This window comes from Pteropus vampyrus, unplaced genomic scaffold (genome assembly GCF_000151845.1).
Source record: "Pteropus vampyrus isolate Shadow unplaced genomic scaffold, Pvam_2.0 Scaffold75, whole genome shotgun sequence".
NCBI classification, from domain to species: domain Eukaryota; kingdom Metazoa; phylum Chordata; class Mammalia; order Chiroptera; family Pteropodidae; genus Pteropus; species Pteropus vampyrus.
Genome location: NW_011888856.1, coordinates 333,512 through 354,227, shown reverse-complemented (window position 1 = coordinate 354,227; position 20,716 = coordinate 333,512). Strand labels below are relative to the sequence as shown.

General features: G+C 40.9%; 1 protein-coding gene across 1 annotated transcript; it reads left to right on the top strand.

Annotated features, from left to right (window-relative positions):
- The first annotated feature begins 13,244 nt into the window (after nucleotides 1-13,244).
- On the top strand, nucleotides 13,245-16,760 carry NEUROD6 (neuronal differentiation 6). The gene is made up of 2 exons (XM_011362464.1): nucleotides 13,245-13,576; nucleotides 14,926-16,760. The coding sequence occupies exon 2, from the start codon at nucleotides 14,947-14,949 to the stop codon at nucleotides 15,958-15,960; it is 1,014 nt and encodes a 337-aa protein (XP_011360766.1). The 5' UTR covers nucleotides 13,245-13,576; nucleotides 14,926-14,946; the 3' UTR covers nucleotides 15,961-16,760.
- Nucleotides 16,761-20,716: the final 3,956 nt, after the last annotated feature.

The following is a 20,716-nucleotide window of genomic DNA, read 5'->3' as shown; positions in this document are numbered from 1 at the left end:
GCAGACTCTCACTGGGCTCACACGGGTCACATGCCGATGTCCAAGTGATCACTCCGTCTAGGGACTAGAATTTGCTGACTGGCCGGGTCTAGCCTCTCTCTGGGGGTGGAGTTAGCCCCCAGGCAGCATGTGGACTGAAAGTGGCAGGGGGCTCATCCACCAAAGAAAAAACAATTTTTTGCCCAAATATGACGAAATGGCTCTTGGCGCTCAGAAACAGATGGCCACTACAAGAAAGTACAAATTCAAAACAATAAACCAACCGTGGTCTAGAAACTTAAGAAAATAACTAAACCTGTGATTTGCTAAATAACAATGTCCTCTTTTGCATCATTCACAAGTTGTGATTAATCAGGTAATTGTTTCAGTATCAAGAAAGGAAACGACGTTATCGCAGATAAATTATCAGATAAAATATGTTTGGCCGCAACTTTTTTTTTTCCTTAGGAATTTGCCTCCTTTGAAAAAACATTCATATGAAATAAGTGTAATTCTACTGACAACAATAGATTAATCTTATATTTTTCATTTCCATTCAAAATCTTCTAAAGAATAATTCTAGATTTTTATGCCAGTTATTTCCAAGAAATCATATTTATTCATTGGGGTATGTGTATGCGTCTCTGTATATATGCTTGTATAAACAGAAATAAATGAAGAAAATATTCTTCTTTTGAAACATATTTTTTAAAGTAAATAATGATAGAGAACAATTTTTTCATCTTTTTCTAGGCAGGAGTAAGGCGAAGTGAGTGAGGCACTCACCTCAGCACAAAACTTAGGGGATATGCCGGTAATGGACTGAATGTTTCTGTCCCCTAAAATTCATACATTGAAGCCCTACCCCCCAGTGGGATGGGATTTGGAGATGGGGCTCTTTGGGAGGTAAATAGGGTTAGATTAGGTCATAAGGGTGTGGCCTTCATAATGAGATTAATGGATTTATAAGAAGAAATATCTCTCTCCCTCTGTTCATTTCTCTCTCTTTCTCTCTCTCTCTCTCTCTCTCTCTCTCTCTCTCTCTCTCTCTCTTGCTTTCGCTCTCACTCCTTCCTACCCCTCAATCTCTCATGTGAGGATGCAGCAAGAAGGCAGTTGTCTGCAAGTCAGTAAGACAGCCCTCCCTCACCAAAAACCAAATTCACTGGCCTGTTGATCTTGGACTTCCAGCCTCCAGAACGTGAGAAGTAGATTTCTGTTGTTTAAGCCCCTCAGTCTAGGTTATTTTGTTATAACAGCCTAAGAAGACTAAGACAGCACCCATATCAAGATAAATAATATTTTAATGCAATGTTTTTAAAATTTAAAATTAATGTAAAAATCTACGATGAGCAACATATCAAAACTTTATGTCTTCCGGGACCCAATCCATTGACTTTTTTTCTGCTCGTGACTGCTTGGTATCTGGAGACAGTCCTGATTATTTGCCTGTAACGACTCCTTCTGGGTTTTCTGGGGGAGAACTCTCAGCATCTTGGCACCGAGGGTGGCGCTTTCGCGGGGCGGACTTCATGGCCATGCCACCTGTGTGCTGGAAGAGGACCCTGAGTTCAGAAAGTCCTCGTGCTTGGTTTCATAGATCTGCTGTCACTGTCTTGCAATTATTCATAGTTTCTGAACGAGAGACCCTGCATCTTAATTTTTTTCTGGGCCTGCCAAATTATGTAACTGGCCTTGTACACTCACTTTAGTAGCTCTTCATTCAATACTAAGGTAAAACCCACAATATACAGACCCCCGAACAGCAGCTCCGATTAAACTATCCCAGTAGAGGAGTAAAGGGAGACCGTAGAAGAACTGAACTGGAAGAGAAAGGTGGGCTTCACCTTGCTGTGTATTCCCCACCTCAGAAGTAACTGAGAGAAAATGAGAAGATGTAAGAAAAGTAAGTGCAGCAGGTTCAAAATATCCATCACACTCATTATAATACAGACATGTTGGCCCTTGGTGGGGTACTAAGTGTGTTCCATCAGAAATGTCAGTCCTGTGAGAAACTCCAGAAAGAGAGGAAACCAGTCAGTGGTCTACCATATCCTGTTCTTGGACAGCCATGATGTGTGTTAGCACATGGAAGAATCCAGGAGGACCTGCCTTAAAGAAAACAAACATCTTTGACCGCACGACTTTTTTTTTTTAAGTGATTCTCGTGAATAGTCTACAGAGTGTTCTTTTACAAACACTTTATGAGTGCATGGAATATTAATTAGCAAGTACGCTTTATGAGAGAAAAGGAACTTGGTTCCAAGAATGAGGGAAGCGTACAGAGCTGCCAGGTAAAATAAAAGATGCCCGGTTAAATTTGAATTTCAGATAGACAATGAGTACTTTTAGTATAAGTTGAACTACATATAAATATGTCTGAAATTAAAATTTGACTGGGCATACTGCATTTTTATTTGCTAAATCTGGCAATCTCAGTAGTACGCCCATTCTGCCATGTCCCCAAACCAGGTGTATTTCATATGGAGAGTGGGTGGCTTATGAAAACTGGAAGTCGGAGGAAGTAGAAGAGGTAGACACTTCCAGAAATTATTCCTACGGTCCTTGTAGGTTAGTGGGTAACTCCCAAAGCATAGTGATTCTCAACCATGTGGAAGTTGAAAAACATGCTGTTGACCAGGCCCTATCTCCAATGACAGGTAGACTTATCCATTAGGCACACCTTAGATTATATTTTATTTATGTCAACACGATCATCAAATATAATTTTTGCTCTTTTTATGACTTGTTAGGGAGGGCAAAGCCCACTAAAGCAAAGCGTTTAGAGCTCATTGAAGTCACAATTTCGTGCTGCCCACAGATTCTGAATTAAAGGCTGCACCACCTCATCTATACAGTTTTCACTTTTCATTTCGTTATGACTAGAATTCCCATGGAAAATAAAAATTAAAAAAAAAGTTCTCCAGTCTCTTGAGGAATAGTTGAAAACCAAACACTCAAAGGCCTTAAGAGTTTAGAATTTTCTTTTCAATCTGTTCTTTCTTATTGCAGAAAAAAAATGGTAAGTTCCTAGGTAAGAATGTTAACTTCATCAAAATTTTCATTGGGCAATTATCTCTTTATTGCCATCAGCACTAAAAATGTCTAGGGTCATTTCAGACCTAAGAGAGTCAGACTTCTTCTATGGAGTCGTATGAAATGACTCTTATCCCATTATTTTAGGGACATGTCTACAGGAGTCTAAATGCCCCTAATGACCAGGAGCCCCTCAAGGGCAGGCACTATGTTCTATTTGTTGACCATGCTGGACAGTCAATAACTGTAGCCATTAATGCATGTCATCTTTAGGTGTCCTGCCTGGTCTTTAATTCCAAGTGCATAACACATTCACTTATTTCTATTCCATTTTCTTAGCCCCCTCCTAACCAATTCTCTTAGCCCCCTCCTAACACGGATTGTTTGTAAGAGAGATGCTAATCTGAAAGTATTTTTGCTTTAGAGAACAGAGGATTGCCATTAATATTGTGGATTTTCCATTCCTTATTAGTCCTCCAAACGTATGTGCTGCCTCAGCAGCCAAATAACCAGCAGGGCCAGATGGATCATAGTGGAGTATGGTCCCTTCTTTTTCTTTCTTTCTTTCTTTCTTTCTTTCTTTCTTTCTTTCTTTCTTTCTTTCTTTCTTTCTTTCTTTCTTTCTTTCTTTCTTTCTTTCTTTCTTTCTTTCTTTCTTTCTTTTTTTCCTTCTTTCCTTCCTTCCTTCCTTCCTTCCTTCCTTCCTTCCTTCCTTCCTTCCTTCCTTCCTTCCTTCCTTCCTTCCTTCCTTCCTTCCTTTTTTTTTTTAAGTCAATCATCTCCCAAAAGAAGTATCAGTGGAAAAAGTAGAACTAGTGTACTGCAACTTATCATCGCCACTAACAAGCCAAACTTACATCCTGTGAATGGCTGAAAATCCAGCTGGGCAATGCTTACTCTTTGAATCAAAAGGATAATGACATACTTCCTCCAGAAAATGACACCGGCCAATAACAGAATCCAAAGAAAGCCCCGTGCCACAATCTTAGACTGGATCTTGTACCGGTATCGGTGGCCAAAATAAACTGCAAACTGCTTAGTGGAAAAGCAACTCTAGATTTTGAAAGAAATAATTGGTATTGGAGCCATCTTTTGGGATAAAAAGCCAGGAAGGAGATAGCTGATTTCAATTTTCACACACCGACTGTATAAAATTATGGATCATTATTGCCACTACAAAGCTGCTTGCTTTCCAGAGGATTTTTGCTGCTTAAGGAATTATATAATTGACCATCTAAGTTATGGTATGTGAGGCGTGAAGCTCTTTGTCACTGACTTATTACCTCATCGCTTAGCCATGGTGTTAATGAAGCAGAGATCACGGCTTTGACTGACAGACGGGCCTCATTGCTCTGAGGTGTCGTGCTGTCGAATGCGCTGGCACTGCAACGGATGGATTCAACTCTACTATCAATATTTACTGAATCCCTACTATGTGCAAATCAGTGTGTTGTGTGACTTAGAGACAGCGAAACAGCAAGAAACAAACAGAAATCCGAGATCGTTTTTCGTCTTCACCATCTAGTTGGGGAGACAGATGCATTCACAAATAGCTACACTACAAAGCGAATTATGCTAAGCACAATAATAGAAGCACAAAGTGTAGTGGGAAATCAGAAGACAAAGATTAATTCCAACCCATGAGGATTGTGAATGGATCGCCATGAATTTATCACACCCCGGGGACAACAACTTACCACATATGTTATAATAACAGTGGGTTAGGGTTGCTATTTTAAAACACAAATGAAAAATATATTGTAATTAGATGAGATTTGCCAGCCAAACAGAGCAAACCAACCAGAAGTCTAAAATGCAAAGAAACAAATAATGACTTGGGCATTTTCATTTTGTGTGGGATTAGTTAGCTGCTTTTTTTTTATTGCTATAGATGTGAACCATGATTATTTTAAATGTAATCTAGGGGTTATAAGATCTACCTGCATATGGCAGATCCCAGGACAAATCCTTGCATTCCCTGGGGCGGGATTGGATCCTGCCTGTATGTATTTGAATCCGTGGCATTAGCAAGGTTAGCCTTTCAATCTAATGCTTTTGTTTCCAAAGTCCTCTGGCAGGCTTCTATCCACAATGTTTAGTCGTAAACATTACGACTAAAAATGAGTTCTGTCTGTTTATCTTCTGAGAGTGCAGTGTATTCGTTCTAGCAAAGTGTTTCTCTAGGACAGAAATGGTGTAGACACAGCAAAGAAGTTCAAAGTCCTGAAGGATCTGCAGCCTGGTTCAATCTTCACTCAAAGGTTATTTGACCTTAAGATGTGGCCATATTTCCTGTCCCAAGGTGCTGAAAGTCTATAATATTTTCAGAATAATTGTTTTCATCGACATTATAACATGTGCTCTCCATCTGTACCCCAAATGTCTAAATGACCAGAAGACATTGCCACAGACATGAGCCTTTCCCTCAAAGATTATTGAGAAATTATTTAATATAAATGCCTTATACTCGATTCTCTCCACCCTAATTTTTATTTAAAAAGAATCTGTCAAATAATAATGCAATTTTACTATGTGCCGGGTATTGTTCTAGTCTTGTACATCCAATCTATGAAGCAAGAATATACTTGTCCCCAGGTGACGGACGGAAAAACTGAAGCATAGAACCTCGCTCAGAGTCAACCATCTAGCAAGTGGCAGAAATAGGGGGTCTGTCTCCAGACACCATTCTGTCACTACTATACCTGTCTGCTTATGTATATAATTCTCATATCGCTGTTGTAACAATTATACAGCATATGCAGAAAAGCTGGCACAAAGAAAGTATTCAAAAATATTAGTTGATATTACCATTGATCAAATATTAGTCTTTGTAATTGAGCCATGGTGTTTTAAAGCTTAAAATACAGCTAAAGTACTCTTTAAGTGCAAGTATTCAGAAATACATTCTTGACAAAACTACTGCATAATCTTAAACTTGTACTACTTTCCTAAAGGATGTTAGATAAACTAAGCAGATATTTATTTTGTTTGATACTCTACACCATAGTCTGTCCCTCATGCATCTCAATTGTTAGTTTTATTTCCTCAGCAAGACTGTAGATTTTTAAAGGGAAGGATTATGTCTTCTACTTCCTTTCTCCAACATCACAGTGTCTTGATACCTAGGAATCATTCAGTGAATATTTGTAGATTAGAACTCCATATCCTCCTCAGTAAGAAGACGTGAGTCCATAGCTTTGAGGTAATGTTATTGGTTTTGTGTAATAATTAGAAAATGTGTGGTCATCATATAGGTAATTAGTAAATATTCTAAATATTCTATTCAAGTTCTCGTAAAATCATACATACAGAATACATGTATGCATTTCTGTTGGATATACAGCTAGGAATGGGATCCACTTAACATATAGATGTTCATGAAATTATATGTACTAGAATAGCACTACTTATAATAGTTCAAAACTGGAAACTATCCTAACACCTGTCCTCAATAGAAAGAAGAAAGAAATTGTGATGTAGTCATACAACTGAGTACTCCACAGCAATGAGAGTGGACCGTCTACAATTACGTGCAACGACTTTTATATAATGTACAAACTAAACAATCAATGCTGTTAGAAGTCAAGATGGTGGTTTCCATTGGGGAGAGAGGGTTGGTACCCGGAAGGGGTAGGAAGGAGGCTTCTTGTTATGATCTGTTGCTCGATTGAGCTCCTATTACACAGGTCTGTTCAGTTGGTCAAAATTAATTGAGCTGTGTATTTACTGTCACTTGTCTTTTCAGTCTTTATTATACTTCAAACAAAAGTTTTAGGAAAGCCTCCACATACTTGCAAGCTCTACTCAAATATTATCTCTTCCCTGCCAACAACCTCTCTTATCACAGTGAGCTCACACTGTTTTAAGACTATTGCAGACATATTTTATGTGCTGATTTAACTCTAACTTCCTTGAGGGGTGGAGTTCTCTGTTATTCACCTTTACTTCCCCTCACAGTAGCTAGAGTGGTAATATACATGTTTGGTTGAGTGAACAAAAAAGAACAATGGAATAAATGAGCAACTCAATCCTGAATTCTTCAAGACAGAAGCATACTGTCATCATGATTGTAATCACTATCGTATGATTATGTCATACATGGCAGTATACTGACCTACCTGTACACATTGATCTAAAAGACAAATGTATAATCAAAAAAAGCTGAAGTCACCAGATACATTAAGAGAATTATTCTTCATTTTGTGAATAGATTCATGGTTAAGTTTTTCTACTCCATAGAATATTTGTTATTTATTCAGGATTTGTTTGGTACCGGAAATGGTTGTAGGCCATTCATTAACATTTGATCATTTAATTCTAAAGGTAGTGAAGTATGGTTGTTGAGAAAGTAAGATTTGAATTCACACAGACCTAGATCCAAATCGTGACTCTCTCACTTGAAAAATGAGCAGTCACGGTTATGTTAGTTAACTACTCTGAGCCGCAGTTTCATAACTTCTCCAGTGGAGCCAGTCGCATCTCCCTTATTCAAGGATCCCATGAGCCAGTGTATGTGAAGCACAGCCTGGTGTTTAGCAGATTGCGTAAGAGTGCTGCTCATCGTCACGGAGGAACTCTCCCACGTCCAATCCACACCCATCCATCAGAAAGTTCTGTTGATTCCACCTCCAAAATGTCTCTCCAGGCCCCCTTTGTTCATTTCCACCACAGTCAGCTCCATCTCGCTCTGTCTACCGTCATAGTCTTAGTAAGTTCTCTCCCTGTCTCTTCTTTTTCTCTCTCCAAGTCTTCTTTTGGTAGCAGCCAGAATGATCTTTTCAAATCTTAAATTGCGTTAAGGCCTCCAATAACTTTCTTTGAAATAAATTCCAAATACTTCACCCCGACCTACACAATCTCATGCAATCTGATCCTTACTGTCACCGTGCACCAGTCCTCCTGGCCTTCCCAGGACATTAGACAGCTCACGTGCCCTTGCCTCTGCAGCTCATCCTTTATATCTCGGCTTAAAGATGAGTCAGAAGGGGCTTCCCACGTGTTTTAATCAAGTAGATCTTCCCATGAGTCTGTGTAGCCACCTGTATATAAATTTCACATTTCTGTATTGACTTGTTTTTTATCTGTCTCTCCTCTAGACTGTGAGCTCTCCGAGAGTCTCGCCATGGTTATTCAACTTGCCACCAAATGGTCATCGCTAACCCAGGGCCTGGAAGAAATTTCTTTATTCAACAAGTATGTACTTACTGCCTTTCATGTAAAGACATCAGAACTGTAGATTAATAAACACAATAAGCAACATACTGCTTTAGCAAGTGGTAAGTGCTGTGGAGAGAAGCAAAACTGGAAGCTAGAGAGGGCAGGATGGATGGGTGCAAGGCTAGAAAATAAATTAGGGTGGGCAAGGGGTCCCCCTGGTAGGGAACATTTGAGCAGAGACTTGAAGGATGTGAGAGCGAGCCCTGGGGATATCCGGGAAGGGGATTCCAGATGGAAGTAAGGGCAAGGATTTTGAGATGGAAGTGTACTTAACTGTGCGAGGAACGGCCAAGGGCCAGGGTGGCTGAGCTGAGTAAGGGAGAGGAGAGTAGTGGCAGATGAGATCAGAAGGGCCAGAAGAAGCCTTGGTAAGGACTTGGCTTTGACTCTGAAGGAGATAGGAAGCCACTGGAGGTTTTGGAGCATACGGGAACCCGATCTGATTTATGATTTAACCAGATGCTTCTGGCAGCTGAGTTGAGGACTGTGAATGGAATGTAAGGGGCCAAGAGTGAAAGCGTGGATGCGGTTTAGGGCAGGTGAGAGACGGTGGTGGTTCGGATCAGGATAGGAGTAGTAGAATTGCTGAAAAGTGGTCTGGTTCTGGATACGACTTTCAGAGAGTACTGAAAAGATCTGCTGACATATGAGTTCTAGAATGTAAGACGAAAAAGTAAGTCGAAAATTACTCTAAAATAGATATTCAAGAAATTTTCATTGAATGGATGAATGAATGAGTGAATGAATGAGTGACACATAGGTTTTAAACAGCAGGATCGAGATTTAAAGCAAGATTAGTAAGACATCAAAATACTCATTGTGATTCTTAACCTTCCAGAATCTGACAAGAGTCTTTCTTTAGAAAATGCACATATGTACATACGTGCCAAATTTGCATATAATCATAGAAAGCTCCAGAACCTCTTGAAATCCATCCAGCAGTCCCCTGTGTCAACAGGACCCGCATGTCATCATACAACCATCTAACATCAAACTTGATTTTCAAAAATGCAGTCTGCATAAAACTTTGGCAAAAACATCTTTTGCACAAAGTGCCCACTCCAATCTTACAAAATGGATGAGCGTAACAGGAAAAAGACCAATTGTGTTTCTGTTTTCTATGTTTAAAAATAGACATTATAATACACATTACTGGACTTTAACAATAATTTCTAATTCAGTATCATAAAAAGGAGTAATCAGGGACAATAAATAATTCTCGATATTCGTAAAAACCTAAAGGAAGCTATATATTTTCTTACAGTAAGATCACAAAAGTTTATAAAGCACCATTTCTTTACCAATGGCTGGAATTATAATAACTTGGTCCAGTCATACTGGTTTTCTCATACTGGCAGAAATTTTAACAGGCAGATTTAGCTGACTTTATTTAATAACATTAGAAAATGTATTTAATAAATGTAGTTTAATGAGTAAAATAAAAAGTATGCTCTGTGGAGGAAAAATAATAAAAGATATTTCTGGAAAAGGCTGCGGTGCTACTTTGTGCAAAGGTTAAAATAAAAGACTAGATGTTACAGTGTAAAATAAAAGACTGGATTGGATGTTACAGCATAAACCACATAATGTATTACATCATAATAGGGCAATTCAGTCCAGTCTTCACCCTGAAGTAAATCTAAAAGGCAATCCAAATATTGCCTTCAAATTATTTCCAGTTTATCAGTTTAGTTTAAGTAATCCATATGTGTGTGTACGTGTGTGTGTACACAAAACATTTAGACGTCTATGTTTAAATTATAGTTTAACCCCTCTAAGGCTTCAAGGGGAATAAGGTTGTTCTGTGTTTTGCCTTATAATTTAAATAACTTTATTTAAATCCCCAGGGCTGTTTTCCAAAGTGGGATGCTCTGTCACAGCCATTAAAACTCTTTCAAGGCAGTGGGGATCACAGAGTTAAACTCTAGGGATTAACACTGGGCTGGTTCACAGCTACCCTGCTGCCCTGAAGCGTTTGACTAAGAGCTTAAACAAAACAAAACAAAAAAGGGCAATAGAAAAAAATCGTCCAAAATCTATTTCCAGAAGTATCCTACTTCTGGAGAGAAACTCTGGTCCTGAGGTTTTGCTGCCTGATCCTGCCCTGGTCTGCATTCTGTTGCCTTATACCCTTGGAGAGCAGAGAAAAACACCTGTCCTGTTCCAAACTGATCTCTTAAATTATGAGGGGACTGTGAAAAAAGGAGTCAATAGAATTCGCATTTGCTAAAACACAGGTATCAACTGAATGTCCTAAAAATAACATTTAAACCTTCATTTGGACTTTTGGATGCCATTGCCTTGCAAATTTTCCAGATTTTCTGTGGATCGTTCTTATAAATGAAATATGAATATATACTCAGTGAAAGCAAGAGAGAGGCAGACAGACAGACATTGGGTACTTTTTTAAAAATCTGCTGTAAAATGTCGTGGCTCCAAAAACAAAATCATATCCGTTAAATTAATGTCGGATTGAGTCATAGACGTAAACTTTGGAGTGCAGTGATTGCTGTAAATGAGAAAATATAGAAATGATGATAATACACTCCCCATACCCTGAGTGTTTGTCTATAATTCAGGATGTATTTCTGTTTGGTGTATTGGTGTTAACATGCTTTCTTAGCGGAGAGGAGAACAGCCGTTATGGTGTATGTTATGAATGCATATTAACAGCACAGACATTTGCATATCTGGAACTATAGTAGAAAATGCATAACAAAATTTCTTTTGAAAGATTATTGTACGAACACACTGAATCCTTGCTAAATCTTGATAGAACCACTTTTTGTTTCCCCTTTTTGAAAAAAAAATCTAAGATATTCAAACGATAAATTAATAGAAAATCTCAACACAGAATCCATCCCCCTATCCCCACCACATCCCCACCAGCACCAAAGGTGTTTATTTCATGTGCAAAGGCAGAAATAGAACAGCCCCAAATATTTTTCTCAAAAACTGTTACCCATTCATCTGCGCATTGCAAAGATAAAATATGAAATCTATCCTTGCGATGAGCTACACTGGTGATAATTTTCCACTGACATGTCATATTATCTAGTCCTTGGATTTTAATTTTCATGTTTTTGATGCCTGTCATACAATGCAGCTTCTGGAGGCTTTGCAAGTTTAGAATATGGTGCAATATGCAAAATTCATGACAAGGCTGGCTGCTTTGTGGCTCGTGACTCTGATACTTATCATGTGCCTTTATGTTTAAAAATTAAACCATATGTAAGAACAAACAATATTCTGTATCTGGTCTTCCTATAGAAATTCTCTGTGCTGATATTAAAAGTGTGTGTGGTTTTTGAATCAAAAGCTATATGAAATATGCTCAAAGCGCCCATTACCAGTAATATTCCTCTAAGCAACACATTTTGAAATGCCTTGGTATGTCTGATATTTTATTGAAAACATGAGCCAGGCCAACCTATTTATTTAAGTTATGAATATATAGCCTTATTTTTATTGTAAATTTGCATTTTTTTTACTGGACCACCGAGAGAATAAAATTATCCTCTTTTACCTGGCATGATTCTCCTTTTCACTAACTTCCTCATCTTTTCCAGAACCGTCCAAGCAAAGTTGAGTAACTTTGAGGAGGACAGAAATGAGTGGGGTCTGATAGGAGCAAAACTGAATTTAATTTGAAGTCCCGAATGCCAATTTGGAACCGAAGTGCATTAAAGCAGCAGAATTCTAAACCTTTCAAAATTGGGATTTATAAGGGGAATGCTAACACGGATTCAACAATTACAACTCTGCCAGGGATTACTTTAATACCAAAAGCATACTGCCTCACTTTACAGAAAGAGATTACTCTGTTGTCAAATAACAAAGGTTGTGTTGGTCTATTTTTAAACTTTTTTTTAAGTGCACTTTTTTGCTTTCCTGACAGGCAGTCCTGAAATAAGACATCCTTTCTTGAGAGGGGGTAGTGGGGGGGATGGTGGTAGGGAAATAGAGAAAAGGAGAGAAAGGTGGAGTTTGTCTCTGGTTTCACAGTTCATTTTATTTCTAAAGCTTTGCCAGCTTTGCTTAACTGTTTCTATCCTGCTTTTGTTAAGAAACCAAAAAGGGGGAGTGGAGGAAAAAAGAGAAATATGAAATAAATCTGACAAGGAAAAACAATTAGACACTGATATACAAATGAGATGACATTTAAATCGATGTCGGTCTAAAGGGGAAAAAATAGGAAGAGATCTATAGGAGAAAGAAAAAAAAATCTGTAAGCTCCAAAAAGCAGGAAAGCTAATCTTTGATTAAAATACTCAGCAGAATGCCAGAGAGAGAAAAACGAAAACCTAAGTGATCATTTTTATGTTTATTGTGTCTGAAATGAAATGAGAAGGAACAAGCAAGTTAGCATTGAGAAGAGATAGGGGACAATAAAAAATAAAGTTGTGACTTTCGGTAGAAGACACGGGAAGGTAGTTGGAAATCTTTCACAGTGGACTTAAAATTGTCTCTGCATTTTACACACACATATAAAGAATTTCTCCCAAAAGTTATTGAAAGATACCAGCAAGTGTAGGAAGAGAAGCATCCGAGGATGTCTTTCACAGACCCCAGAAAGAGAAATGCTTTTTTAATTCCGAATTCCTTAGAAGTACAGAAGTCTTACATGTTACTAAGAGAACACACAGAAACACACTGGTAAGTTACCTGCCATGAAACAAAACAAGGAAATAAGGAGACCTTTGTTGATCCCTGTTCGCTTACACAAATCTTAGTTTGGTTAAGCATCTCAAGACCATTTTCCTGATTTCAGCTGCTTCTCGCGGCTTTCTTTCCCTGGGTACCCAGGTGCACAAATGGGATGGTGATCTTCACAAAACATCATCATCAACAACAACAAAAACCTCTCGCTCACACAAAAGCCCACCTTACAACTGAATGGAATATTAACGACTACCTAATAGTTGCAGGGCAAAACTGAACACTAACACAGCTATTCCTACAGATTGCCCGTGAAGCCGGAGCAGCTCGGGGAGAAACACACCTACTGTATGTGAAATGCTGGTGCAGATTTTTTTCCTATCAGTCTAACCTTCTGTGTTGATGCATGAATGCTGGTACCCACTTACAGGGATGCCAGATGATCAGTGCAGAATGAAGGTCCCAAGAGAGAGGATCACATGATTCTCTCTGCCCTGTGACGTCACTAGCAGATGGCATGGGTACCAGCTCTGGCAGTTGGCATCAATGTCACTTTTTAGAGATCAATGAGATAGTGCAGATATACACAGATCTAGAGACTCCAGGAGACGATGCGACACTCAGCCTGAAAAGATTTGGAAGATCCAAAATGAAAACTGATTATTGAATGAAATTAAAACCTAAGGTAATATAAATAAAGATATACTTCAATTGATACTGGCTTTGCATGCAAGTGTTTAAAGATACAGTGTCACTGTCTTATAGTATTTATATGCTCTTTGCCATCTATAACTTCTTATCATATTTCATTCTTATGATGCAATTATCACATACTTTCACTGCTATTATGTAACACTGCAAGTATGTGGACATTACTAAGAGTTTGTGTGTGTGTGTGTGTGTGTGTGTGTGTGTGTGTGTGTGTGTGTGTGTCAGGGGGCTGGAGATTATTAAATTGAAAAGTCTCTGTTTTAACGTGCTTATTTGTTTGAAGACTTTAGCTGAAAATACTTGCTGCTTCACCAAACGAAAGCCAAAATTGCATTTGAAACACAAATTATTTTTCCCTTTCATTCGGGATTCTGAACACACGTGCACAATTGCAGTCAGAATCCTTGGACCGTTCCTGTCAGATATTAGCTGGAGGGAGACTTCTGTGGCTCGTAGAACAAAAACACTATGAGAGTGTTTTTTGTCCAGGATAATTTGAACAGCAGTAAACAGACAATTACATGTAGGAAAAAAAATGTCAATGTATAAGCAGTCTCAACATTTCCTTTGATTTACAAAAATGTCAGTGATTTTTATTTTTTAAATTTATTTATGGAGCTTATTCCAAATTAGCCTAATCTTCCCCTACCTCTTTTTGTGTGTGTGTGTGTAGGAAAGCTGGGAAAATAGTGCTCGTTTACATTTTTCTTTACTGATCAGAAAGAAATCAGTTTTAAAATTGGCTCTGATTAATTTCTCTTTAAATTTGTATATTCCAACAGCCACTTATCTAAATCCACAGTTACACAATACAACAAATGAAGTTAAGGCTTTTTTTAAAAAAACAAAACAAAACAAAACACAAATTTGTCAGCTAATGGAGAGAGAACACTTTTTATTTAAAAAACTGGTGTCTCTTCTCGTTTTCTACTCAGGAGAATTGGAACTAATGAAATTCTTCCTTGCTTATCATGTTTTGCATTTGCTTGAATCCAAAAGTCCTTTTTGTGTATTTAAAAACCAGTTAAAAAAAAAAATCAAAGAGAAATGGAGACGGTGATGGTATTACAATAAATGCTTCATGTTTTATTTTCTTTTGATAATTTCCCTGTATAAATTAATACTATTGCATGTGTCAATGTTTGTTATAATTACTAGTCTTTCCAAACTCAAAAAATTATATTTCATGTAAAAAAACCTTAGTCCCGGAATCAGTCTTTTTCACGTGTTCTTGTATTTTTATGATTAAGTCATTCAATATGTGTTAAGTGTATAAACTTTAAAAATGAAAACACTTTAAATATTGTGCTGGCGTTTTTTCAGGTTATTTAAGATTAGAGAACCATGTTAACACTACCGTTTGATGAGTCTGTTGTAATGCCAGAATCCCAGATGTGCAGAAAGTTTTCTAGAGAATGTGAGGACCAGAAGCAAATTAAGAAACCGGAAAGCTTTTCCAAACAGATCGTCCTTCGAGGCAAGAGCGTCAAAAGGACCCCTGGAGAAGAAACTGAGAAAGAAGAGGAGGAGGAAGACAGGGAAGAGGAAGATGAAAATGGGTTGCCCAGGAGGAGGGGTCTTAGGAAAAAAAAGACAACCAAGCTCCGACTGGAGAGGGTCAAGTTCAGGAGACAGGAAGCTAATGCTCGAGAGAGGAACAGGATGCACGGCCTCAATGACGCTCTGGACAATTTAAGAAAAGTGGTCCCTTGTTATTCCAAAACCCAAAAACTGTCCAAAATAGAAACTTTACGACTGGCCAAAAACTACATCTGGGCACTTTCTGAAATTCTGAGAATCGGCAAGAGACCTGATCTGCTCACGTTCGTCCAAAACTTATGCAAGGGTCTTTCCCAGCCAACCACAAACTTGGTGGCAGGCTGCTTGCAGCTCAACGCCAGGAGTTTCCTGATGGGTCAGGGTGGGGAGGCTGCGCATCACACGAGGTCACCTTACTCTACTTTCTACCCACCCTACCACAGCCCTGAGCTCACCACTCCCCCAGGGCATGGAACTCTTGATAATGCTAAGTCCATGAAACCCTACAATTATTGCAGTGCGTATGAATCCTTCTATGAAAGCGCTTCCCCTGAGTGTGCCAGCCCTCAGTTTGAAGGTCCCTTAAGTCCTCCCCCAATTAACTATAATGGGATATTTTCCCTGAAGCAAGAAGAAACCTTGGACTATGGCAAAAATTACAATTATGGCATGCATTACTGTGCAGTGCCACCCAGGGGTCCCCTTGGGCAGGGAGCCATGTTCAGGTTGCCCACCGACAGCCACTTCCCTTATGACTTACATCTGCGCGGCCAATCTCTCACCATGCAAGATGAATTAAACGCAGTTTTTCATAATTAATGAGGAAAATGAAAATAAACAGTGGTCATTCACCTCCCCCCGTCTAATTAAGACAAAGCAGGTGCTTGTGGGCTGAGTAATTGGCACAACTCTATCTAAGGTGTTTACTAGTTCCTGAAGTGTGTTTCAACTATTGTGAGAATTTTCTATGTAATAATAAATCTCTTTTCGTATGAGAACTTCTTTTCCTTTCCTTTTGTCTGTAAAGCACTGTGATTCTGATTCTACTGGAAGGATTTTTTTTTTCTTGTTTTCTTTTAAATTCACCCAATTTGTTTGAACAAGGTGTCTAAGATTATACTGTTGAATAAAGACATGCACACAGCATCACTCAATGTCTAGTTCAGTTGTACAGTAATTATAAAAATGCATGTTGTTAAAATCAGATGAATAAAACGATGTGTTTATAATGATTAGGAATTATATATTATGTATCTCTGAAAATTTGGAAATTTAAAATATCAAGAGTAACACTAGGCTGACAATGATATTGGAAGGCACATTTGAGGCTGTGCAACAATATGAAAAGCTATGCAATTTTCTTTTTATTAAAGACAACTCTAAATGCGTCCAATGGTTAACTACTCCTCTTCAAGTATTTGCAGATGGGGCAACGTGATATTTGGGTAGGTGGTGTCATAATTTTGGAACAGTTATTTCAATTATAAAGAAAAAAATTTCAGCACTGGTTTTGTATTGTTCAGAAATTACCTGTATAGGTTTATTATCACAATGTATAATTGTTTTTCCACCCCACATTTTTAAAGCAATTAAACATAGATATTTACACTCATAAAGGACATCTATTAGCTGTGATATTTTTGCATGATACTTATTATTTCCTGGTACACAGCTGCTTTCTGTCTGCCAATGCCCTCCTCCTCATTTCAGAAATATTTCTGGATTTCTAAACCATAGGAGATAAAACAAATTTCTTAAAACGGCCAAAGCGCTTACAAGAATTTTTTTTTTTTTTTTAAGTATCTTAAATGAAAGGAGAGTAGCCCATGAGGGTTCGACATCCTAAGGAAACAATAATAAATCCTGGTAACCTTCAGCTTGAGTCGAAATTCGGTGGCAAATTTCCAGCAAACACCAGAGTGGATGTTAAAAATGGAAGGTTTGACTCTGCCGATTTAAATAAGTCTGGCCGATTAGAGGCTAAATTCTCTGTGATTAAAAGTTTCCTGACAAAAGGCCACCAAAAATCTACTTGCACAGCGCCTGGGGAGCTCACCCTGTTCAGCAGCACCGAGCCCCGTTCAGAGTAAAAACCAAGGTGGCAACGACCTCAAGGCAGATGCCCTCCTGCGCAGGTTTGCCTCCCAGGGGGAGGAGAGGGAACAGCTGCAGAGGGCGGCGAGGGCCGCGGAAATGGGCGCCGCGGTGGCAGGACGGAGCCGCGTCTGGCTGAGCCTGGGCAGGGAGCCCGCGCAACCAGGACGGGCGACCGCTGCCCGCTCATGCGCTCCGCGGCCAGCGCTCCAGGCGGTGCAGGCTCGACGGCTCTTGGCGGGTGACTCGGGTGACTCGGGAGGGCAAGGAGGCCCTCCCCCGGCAGTTATCACAGGGGCACAGGGCCACAGGGGCACGGGCTGCACTGCCCGTGTCCCACCCGCAGTGGGCGCTCTGGGGCCCGGGGGCCGCGTGCCCAGGGAGCGCACTGACCTCCCCGGACCGAGAAGGGGTTTGCGCGGTCTGGGGAACGTGCTGGCTCCAGAGACCTTGCCCTGAACCTGGGAGAAAGCGACCTCTTCAGGGCGAGGCCCCTAGAGGCGGAACAGAGGTCGGCCCTTCATCCTCCCCGCCTGCCGCAACGGGAGACACAGAGGCTCCAGTTTGCCCAAATTCCGCTGAGAGTTGCCCCATTCCTGGTCCTCCCGTGGCTTGCGGGAAGCCTGCGCCCCATTCTCCAGGGAGCGACGTCCCTTCAACTCCCCCATAGCAGCGCCGGGGCCTTGGGCGCGCACGGCTGCAGCGGCGCTCGGAGGGGCAAAGGTGCGAACCAGCTCCTGGCACACGACGGAGCGGGTGACGAACGCGCCCTTTTAAGCGGGGGGTGCTAGCACCTGTTCAGTCTAATCCCACGAGGGCGGGGACAAAGGGGTTTTGGAAAGAGGTGGAGGCGTGCCCTCCAGGGGTGGAGAGAAGTCTGCCCAAGCTAGGGAGGCCTCTGTCCCCTGTCTGTCTCAGACGCAGGGGTGAGTCTGGGTTGCTTCCTCGCAGACGTGCACCAAGCCTGCCCTCCCTGGGACTGTGTCCAGGATTGCTGGGCCTCTTTAAGACGCCTCGGACACTAAGAGTCTCATCACTGCTTACCCCACCTGAGCAAAGAGCAAGAAGGTCAGGAAGCATCTGGAACTGGAAGAATATGGCTTTAAAAAAATTTTTTTTAGCTCAGTTCTGTTTAGTCACTAGCAGAATAAGTGTGGTCTCCCCCTACCCTACCCCCACCCCCCGCCACGCTTGCTTCAAGGTGACCCGCTGCCTGACTGAGAGCCGCATCGCGCCTGCTCAGTGTCTTGTTGGTCCAGACAGCCTGTACAATCCGCATAGGCTTTCCGGGGTCACAGATCCATGCTGGAACTAGAGACTGCAACAGGAGATGCATTCTCCGGCTCTCTTCTGGCGACATGGGAGAGCTAAGAAGAAAAGCAGCTGGCTGAACGTCTGGGGAAGAAGCAACCGTTCAGGAGCGTCTCATCTCAGAGTTTGTTCGCAGGGGGGGCGGGGCACTCAAGCAAAAGAATGGGGTTTTCGGGCACAGACCCCAGAGATTATGGAATGTTTGGATGCACAGATCTGATGCGTGCCTTCTCCTCAGTGGACTGATGGAATCTGAGACACTATGTTGTATGTGCATAGGGTGCGTGGGACTGATTCTTGTGGCTTAATCATCCTTCAGATCTCACTGATGACCCCGGGCGTGGGCATCACGGAGCTGACCTCCTTTACACTCACCGAGGACAGGGCGTTACCTCCCTTCCTCAGTCGGGCCCTCCCTCTTCCCTGTGGACTGCGATCCCGAGAAATCGCATGCCTTTTCATTCATACGCCAACATCACAGATGCCACGCGTTGCAGAATCTTACTTTTAAGGTGTCATTCCAATGAAGGGGAAACAGTACAGTAGAGAGAGCAGTTTAGGATCAGGAAGGTGTGCAGTCAGGTTTGGGACAAAGCTCTGCCTCACCACCGACCTTTTACTGCAGCTTCCCTGAGATTGTCTAAGGCACCCAAAAGGCTCGAGGTTAGATACCTTAGTTCCTCGCTCTCTGCCCGACCTCATGCTTTCCTGGTCTCCAGCAGGAAAGATGAAATGTCTTTCTCTCTTCTGAACCCTTTTAATTATTATTGTCTTTCAAACTGATTAGGCATCTCTTCTTTGGAGCTGAATTATGGGAATCTTATATTTAACTTCTCACATGTTTGTCTTTTCTTTTTTAACAGGATTAAAATGTATATATAGTCTATATAATTGACCTCAACAAAATAAAGACGTATTTCTTTCTTATATATTAAAAAAAGTGATAGGAAATATAGGACTTGTGTGGCTGTTCAGGGACACCAGAAGCCTAGGCTCCTTCACTTTTCTATGCCACTAACTTTAGTGTGGGACTTTTATTCTCAACTTCACCTCATAGCCCCAGATGGTTGCTGACGTTCCAGCCATTGCATTCTAATTAAGAAAAAGGAAAGGAGATGGCAAAGGGGTGTTCCACCCACCTGCTCAGACCCCTTCAGAAAATACTGATGGGAGCCTCACGCAATGACTTCTACTTACATCTCACTCACTACCTCTAGATTGAAGAGAAGTTGGAAAATATATCCTTTTTTATCAGAGCCTATGACCACCTGGAATAAAATCAAGTCCTGGAAGTAAAGAAGAAGGAGAAAATAGATAGCAGTTGGCCATCTAGCCATTTCTGCCATACCTCCCCTTGTGGGCTCCGGATCCTCAAGAGCTTGGACCCCATCTTACCCAGCCTGTGGACTACCTTGGCACACTGCCTTGCATATCATAGATTCTCAGGAAATGTTTTAATTGTTTTAAAATCTCTAATGACAGTTCCGGTGGTAAAGGCTGCTCTGGAGTACGTCTTCCGTCTGTGAGCTAATGGGACATGCCGCATCCCAGACTTCAGCGGGACCCTTGCCACAGGGCCATCTCTCACAGCATTGCCTCGAATCGTCGTGATCTTTGCCTCCCAACGTGTCACTGCCCCTGGCCTCCAACGTGACACTCACCTTCTGCCCATGAAGGTATCACCTGCCATACTCAGAAGGTCCAGGCTGCCAGACAAGAGCTTGCCTCAGCTCATTTTCTTTTTAATACAGTGAGCCCCATCTTTATTTACATTGTACCTTCCTGGTTGTGTGTGGCCAGCTTTGCTTAGCTCTCTCTAAGACCAATGCCTTTATCTTGGCTGTCCACCAATTCCTTTCTCTCCTCTCTGAGATCTTATGAGATCTTTTTCCTCTTTCTTCTATCTCTTTCCCCATTGGCTACATACGTTTGTGTTACCCAATGGTCTTAGGCTTCCCCAGCTTGTGGATTCTAAACAAGGTTTGTTTTTAAGTCTAGTTCTCCGTCCCTACCTGCGAAAGGTATGAACTCAGGCCATACGTTTCTTTCTGTGTCATGAAGCCACGGAAGGAGAGGGTTTCATCCACCACAGCTGGGGCCACCTGTGCTTTTTCTCAGTCATATCCCCATGCCAAGGGTGCTCATGCTGATGCCACCTCCAACAAAGTAC

Bases quoted from the DNA above. Each gene is read 5' to 3' on its own strand.
- NEUROD6 (XM_011362464.1), top strand. From the start codon at position 14,947: ATGTTAACACTACCGTTTGATGAGTCTGTTGTAATGCCAGAATCCCAG.